Genomic DNA, 7,448 nt, shown 5'->3' with positions numbered 1-7,448 from the left:
CAAAGGAAAATACCCAGTGAGAAATGATTCGTCGATCGATGTCGAAACGATGTCGAATCGACGTCAATTTGACGGTATCGATGTCGATTCGACATCGTTTTGACATCGATCGACGAATCATTTCTCACTGGGTATATACTTGTCTTACTCTAATTTATTGCACTAGTTCACCAGTGCAGGAACAAAAACAAACCTATACTATCGGCTTTTAAGTTGACCAATACTATAACTTTACTCACGTTCTCTAATTTATATCCGGGGGAAAACTATACATATGCATAAACGTACAATCTCATACAAATTTATATCCATTTCTATAAACGAATATTAAATTATTTAAAGTTCTCTAATGTATGTGTACGATCTTTTTTGTAAAGGTTTATTTTCAACAATACTTCGTCAGCGATGCAAATTCTGTTAACTAAATTTATTATAATTTTTAGAACGCTATTCGACACAATTGTCTATAATTTTTAATTAAAAGAACTTATTGCGAAAAATATTTTCGTCTTGGCTGCAGTAATATTTTTCCCAATAATATAGAACATTCTACTTTAACATTAATAATTATTCCTTTTTTTCCAATACTAATCGTTGTGACAATTTATTGTTTACTCCAAAAACTCCAAAGTTTATTAAAAATTTTTACTATATTTTATAGAGATTTCACTTTATTAATAAAAAAGTAAAATTATTTTAATAAGGGCTCTGATCAGGGGTGTAATTTCACGTATAAGTTTGTCTGAATCAAATACTATGTTCAAGAGACAGGCGCTCCGCAGCAGCACAACATTCGACACTTCAAACTTCCAACAATAATTACAACTTATGTATCCAAGGAGAAATGAAAAGTCAAGATGACGTCAGTTTGATGTCATATTGACAAAAATATGACGTAAATGTTGATATTAGCGATAAAAGTTTCAAACTCCAATTTGATAAAGGAATTTAATGTACAATGTTCGTGTTACTTTGAGCTAACTTTTTATTATATATATATAGAATTTTTGTATATATTACATGGCCTTTTTTATATACACATTTATAAAGTATTTGTATTTGGGTATTTTCGAGAATTTCAATACGCTTCATTTCTTAAAAGTTGATTTTCTATTGCTGTCTGTGTGTGAACCACTTACATGTTTCGTCTTCAAATTGTCCGTTCGGAAACACGTGCAATGAAAAAAGTTTTATTGTATTTTACATATACACGTACGATGTGTGTGTATTGATAATTTAAAAACTATATATATATATATTGCATACAATTGTCGATAATAATACTCGAATTGTCAACATGTATGTACATTCTTTGGTTCTCTAATAAATCTTTAATCTATAATTTTCAGATATTCGAATTGGATTTTTTAAAAATAGATTCAACTAATTCGTGTGTAAGTGTAAACGTGTAAGTAGAAAAATCCGCGTTTTCAAACTATCATATACAAGCTGTGCAGCTAAACTCATTTATTCATTTATTAATATAGCATATATTACCGAAATTTTTATAATAATTTATAAGGAGGTAAGTAATATGCGATATTAATTAGCACAACTCTTATTACACAAACAAATCGCAGAAGATATAGAGCATCCCCGATGTGAAACTTTAGGATTTTATTCATTTTAGAATTTCAGGAATACTTTACATACTTCTATCTCGCTATTAATATTATAAAAAAATATATATCTTGTATAAGCACATTTTGCAAAGAAATGAGAAATGTATCAGAATATTTTATTGCCGAAAAGATTCGATTGGTAATTATAAGTTTCTTTTTTTAAGTATTTTTTTCTGATGTGATGGTAAAATGGTCCAAATAATTCTGAGAAAATTCGAAGGCGCAGAGAATGTGAAAGGTACTATTTGCCTGCAAATATTGCACCTAATATTCACTTATATAATTTGTATAAATAAGTTTCTTCCTAAGAAGACACATCTGCAATATGGCGATCTGTAAAATGCAAATGCACGAGCATATACAAATGTATTAAAATCACGTTAGGACCACGTTGCCAATTGAAGTAGATAATATTTTGGAAAATGTAAAATAAAACAAGTAACTGAACTCGCGAAATCAAAAGTAAAAGTAAAAAGGATTTAGGCTATGAGAGTCAAACGTGGTTATTAGTGTGTGTCAATCTAATATAATTGTTCAAATACAATTCTTGATTACAACAATAGAGTTAAATAAGACCTCTAGATAAAATCAAACAACCAACGAGAATGCTATATAAGTCCAAGCGGGATACAGGTAGCCTATTAATTCAAATCTTATTTTGTGAACTGATATACCGTTTTTCCATCTGTCTTGCGCTCCGGTTTCTTTTCGGACACAACAGTTTCATTAGATAGAATATTGTCGTCAGCAAATTCACGTATTAATAAAAAATTAAATAATTGAATTATTCTGGGCTACATCCAGCTGGGACCTACATGACATTCTCGTTGGTTGTTTGATCTTGATTACAAGTTCTGACGTTTCGATTAAAGGTTTTAACCATCTTCAACGATGAGTTCTTTAAGGTGTGCTCCATTGTAGACCGAGAGAATTGTGTCTCATTCGTGTCAATGATTATCCAATTCAGGTCAACTACAGGATCGACTACTAGATTTCCGTCCAGTAGTCAAAGGAGCAAAGATTTAAACACTACGGAGCAGATTCCAAGCTGATTGTGCGAAAGACATGTCGTGACAATTATATTAGATTGACACGCACTAATAACCGCGTTTAACTCTCACAGCCTAAATTCTTTTTAATTTTATAATATTTTTGCTTCAATACTTATTCCTCCTATGTATGAACACAATCAAAGAAACAATCAACAATGTGCATTAGTCAGGCACATATGTATTAGTCGTCAACTTAGCTCCTTTTAATTCTTAGCATTTCCTTCTCCTAAGAATCTTAATCTAATCGAATAGTCTTCACTAACCTTAGCACTGAGAAAATTTTACGCAAACTGTCACGCAACGAAGATCGAAGGCCTTTATATATTTCTACTAGAAATTTAATGTATCTTCTTGTTTCGCTAATAAATATATATAATATATAAACGTGATTTACAAAGTTATGAACGCATTGGTTTTTAGGTCAGTCATACCATTGTGATTATGATCTTAAAAAGTTGCATACATCTAAGTGATGCAAAATTATCCGATTGACTAATTATGAGAAACTACATAAACATAAATCCATCTGTTCACAATATAATTGCGTGGTAAAAAGAAATTAATAATATTTTTACGGAAATATTTTTACTAGATGTCTCGAGTTTTTCTGTTTTCGTTAAATTTTTAAAGCTGTACATATCTAGCGTATAAATCTATTGTGATTCAAATGACTATATTTAATACAATAAAAAATAATTAACGAATAATTATTTCAATAAATAATAATTATAAAAAATTAAACATGTTTGTATCGAAGACAAATTTCTTTTTCTTAGGAAAAACCTACTTGTCACAAATGAAGTTTTGTAACATCCGTATATTAACCTGAAATTGTTTTACAAAATACTTGTCCACAACATTAGTCTGGCGTGTTCAGTTGTCTCATGATCTGTTGCGTGATTAATTTAGTCGCTTCGCTCGCGTTGGGTATAAGAAACTTATCCATATCGGAAATAACCGTGTCGTTATATTGCGTCGTACCGTATTTGAAAGTTATTAGATCGGCGTGCCGTTTCCGCGAAGTTATCTTGACGATACTTGTCAAGGGACGTTTCACGATCACGTGCGCGGCGCCTTTTCGCTCCGGGATTTCTCGCAGTACTATAAGGTGACTATCGGTAACCAATAGTTGACTAAAACAAAAAGAAAGAACACATGACTCTCTTTACATCGAAAGAAAATTCCCTTTTCTTACCTATCACAGAGATCGCCATTCACTTTCACTTCTTGGCATTTAAAGGAATGTAATAACTTGGGATCTTTCATCCATTGTTGTATAGATACTACTTCGATAGGCTCCTCACTTTCATTATTAGTCATTGTCATATCTGCAAGAGACATTAGATTAAATTAATTTCCTGTTAAACAGTTTGAGATCACTTGAGGATAACTTGGAGAATACGATTACCTATCTCTTGATCGTCATCTATACTAAATACAGGCGCGGTCTTTCTCTGACGTCTAATATAGTCCAAGTCTTTGCTATCTCTTTTTTCCGTATTGCTATTGACGTTTGCCGTGGGATTGACAATATAATCAAATAGCTTTCCTTTTACTTCCTGGCTCTTCAGCTTCATAGCCAATCCGATCTTGCCCAAGAGATCCGAATTGTTGTTCTTGACCTTAATCGGACTCGCCTCGTTCGAGTTTTCCTCCAATATATTAGCATTACACACTAGACAGTGCTGCGAGTTGTGATCGACGAGACTTGACACCACTTCGTCACCGAAATACTCGTGAATGGCTGAAAGCAACTTTATTATTATACGACGAGAACATAATTTATCTTAGTCAAAGTATAAACGTAGAGAATAAATACCCTGATATCCAGAAGTAACCATGCTCACGTATTGCGTATGCTTTTGTAAAAAAGACGCCACTACCATATGCGTGTAGCGGTCTTCCTCTTGTCTACCGCTTCCCAGAAAGCAAAGATGTTCTCCGCCAGCTTGCGAGCCAACAGCCAATGCTTGACGCTGAGCTTGTAGCAAGCCTTGTACGGCTGTAGCAAACGCGGCAGGTTCTTGTAGCATCTAAAAAAACAGAAACGTTCTTCTTTTATATCGAAATCTATAAAGCATTGCGTAAGTTATTTTAATAAATTTTAAGAGATCTAAAACATTTGGTCGATAACTTACCAAGTTACAATCGAGGTGAAATGCCGTTGGTAAGTGGCCCGCGTTATACTGCTCGGCGGGTCTGCAATCCACGAGGAAGAATCTAACAGTCTCGACAGTGCTATTAGATACGGATGGAGGCTCGATCGCATTTTCTACCAATTCTTGCGCCGATACAGGTAAACACAATGCGTGGGATATCAGCTTCTCGTCAGGGCTTTCGCCGAACATCACGGGATACAAGTCCTGTTTGAAAGAGGTTGGTGTCTTCATCGCATAATACTGCGCCAAGGAACAGAAATCGGTTACGTCCTCCGCTTCCAAAGCACAGGGCATTGCTGCTATCGCGTCTATTATACTTTGCTTGTCCTCATCTTTCATGCTCAAAATTTGCTCTCTACAAAGACAACAATTTAGATAGTGCGACAATAAATATACAACACCTACGTATCGACTTAGCTGATATCTACCTGGCATTTATAACCATGATAAGTGCAAGGAACAGCATGAAGAAAGGATCGGCCTGCATAAAGTACAGGTCCCACATTGTGCAGACCGCTGGCAATGAACAGACACCGGCGAAAAGGGTATTCATCCACACTTTCGTGTATTGATCGGGCGATATCCTCTTCGTGTCCAAGAAAGAACACAGTTCTGGCTCGTGATAGAGAAGCAGTAGTCTTAAGACTGAGCTGTACGTTTCACCTCTAAGAATAGTTTAAGACATTATGAAAACAATCAGCGATCAAACAGTCAACCTTATATTAACATCTAACATCGCTAAATGTAGCATCAGAAAAAAAATGCGAATTGCATTTGAAAAATAATTATTGAGTCGAATACGTGAATCTGCTGATGATAATAATTCCACGTGTAAGATAAAACTGCGTTATGTCCGAAAAAAGAAATCGGCGCGTAGAACTAATGTGGAAAGAAACGGTATATAGATTCACGATTTTCAGAAAGATTTTAAGATTTGCAAGTTGGGCTACCTACCTACATCTTGCCTTGCGACCCACATTGGCACGTTCTTATATACTGTTTAGTTTAAGATAGAGGGTCTTACTTGAAAGTTTATTATCCTTATATTAAAACTTGAAATAAAAATACTCGTTTTTGAGTAAAGAGACGTTTATCACAAGTATTCTCTTACCTTGGAATATAGATATCTCTTATCGCCTCGAAGAGATTATAAGTCGCAGCACGCGGCAATTTTAAAGCTATTAAAGGACCCAACAGTTCTAGCCATCCGTTTCCTCTTTCGTATTGTTTGCACTTGCTTTTACAATAAAACGTTAGTATCGATTCAAGATCGGAAACCACTGAGACTTTATCTTCGTCGTCATTCCCAAGTTTCGCTGCAATGTTTGACAACAACTTTTAGTAAACGCATATAAAGCTACAAATCCTCTTACTCACCGACCAACTGTTGACAGTCGTCGCGAATTACATTCTGTTCAGGTAAATCGTAAACCTCATTGAACTGACTCAACTGATCGCCTCGATCAGTAACGTAGAGGCAGGCCAGCCAGACGTCCGGTCTCAAGTTCGGCGGGATCGGCTGGCCTTTACATATGGCATATATATCGGACGCAGACGGTGCTTCCGTGTCGAGCAGCGCCGCTTCCAGTTCCAGTACCCTGAAATAACGAGGTGTCCGCTAATGGAAATGACAAGAACCGGCACTCAAAGTGCGTAAACTGAGAATACGCGTATTGGGCTGTACAGCCATTCGAGCCTACACTTATATCCGCACAGATACGGCGCACTAATTAGTACGTTAATTAGCAAGAACCGTCGAAACGACATTACGTAATTCACGTCCCTCCGCTAACGAAACATCCTCCGTCGCGGGGGCACGCGACGCCGTTGCTCTCCGACGTCTCGCGCAGCCTCGCGACGTCGCGAGCCGCGTCGCGGACCGACGGAGATCAGGCAGACGCGGAGAGTCCGACGTTCTCGGCGTCGAGGGGACGCGTCGTCTCCCCGACGAGGCAGGAGAGCCGCGATCTCGAGCTTACCAGGTGTTCTCGTCCTCCTGCAAGGCCATCGCGGGCGAACGTCGACGTCGCAGCGACGTCCGAGTCCCGGGACGAACGCGAGCGAGCGAGGATACCCGACGTTCGTTGAAGCCGTCTAGGAGCGCGACCCCGGTCGCTCAGCACCCCTCAGGGATCTCATATCGCGCGAGCTCCCTCAGTCCCGACGGGTCAGTGGCATGACAGCCGATAAAACGTAGCTGCTGTTGACAGACCGCCGCCATCTTTCCGGCGTGGTCTCGCACATGCGCGGGAGGCGCGGCGCGAACTTCGACAGCTGACCCGCAGCTTACGCGCAATTTCAGGTTTTGAAAACGGGTTTTGTATAAATATATTTGTATATATTTCAATCTCTTCTTCGCTTCGAACGATGGCGCGCACATTGAGATTACTGCGAACAGTGTTTCGTTAATTTAATCGAAGTAGTTGAAATTCCGTGGAATTGCCAACTGCAAAGTTTTTAGCGTACAACTTGTCGTCGCTAATTGACTTCTTTCCGTTAAACGAGATTAATTACTAAAAGATTAGGCCCGGTTCCATCAACGTCGCTTAACCTTAAGCTTAGCTTAATTCGTTCTTTGTCTCTTGCCAACTGTTACTTTAGAAAGAGACAAACGT

At 37.5% G+C, this 7,448-nt stretch overlaps 1 protein-coding gene across 1 annotated transcript; it reads right to left on the bottom strand.

The window, feature by feature from the left end:
• Positions 1–884: 884 nt before the first annotated feature.
• LOC105557953 (TBC1 domain family member 23) lies at positions 885–7,148 on the bottom strand. Its single transcript, XM_012005379.1, has 9 exons — positions 6,813–7,148; positions 6,211–6,431; positions 5,945–6,149; positions 5,262–5,498; positions 4,813–5,188; positions 4,494–4,707; positions 4,083–4,418; positions 3,870–4,002; positions 885–3,807 (listed from the first exon to the last, which is right to left on the bottom strand). Exons 1-9 carry the CDS (start codon positions 6,839–6,841, stop codon positions 3,534–3,536), a joined length of 2,025 nt encoding a protein of 674 aa, XP_011860769.1. The 5' UTR covers positions 6,842–7,148; the 3' UTR covers positions 885–3,533.
• Positions 7,149–7,448: the final 300 nt, after the last annotated feature.

This window comes from Vollenhovia emeryi, unplaced genomic scaffold (genome assembly GCF_000949405.1).
Source record: "Vollenhovia emeryi isolate VEMERY1.0 unplaced genomic scaffold, V.emery_V1.0 DF939399.1, whole genome shotgun sequence".
Taxonomy (NCBI): Eukaryota; Metazoa; Arthropoda; class Insecta; order Hymenoptera; family Formicidae; genus Vollenhovia; species Vollenhovia emeryi.
The sequence above is the reverse complement of the archived record's forward strand: the minus strand, read 5'-3'. Positions and strand labels throughout refer to the sequence as shown.

Excerpts from the sequence above, each read along its gene's own strand:
- LOC105557953 (XM_012005379.1), bottom strand. The coding sequence starts at position 6,841 with ATGGCCTTGCAGGAGGACGAGAACACCTG. Across the intron at positions 6,432-6,812 it reads CAGGAGGACGAGAACACCTG|GGTACTGGAACTGGAAGCGG; the intron begins GTAAGCTCGAGA and ends TCGTTATTTCAG. Across the intron at positions 3,808-3,869 it reads AATGGCGATCTCTGTGATAG|TCAACTATTGGTTACCGATA; the intron begins GTAAGAAAAGGG and ends TTTTTGTTTTAG.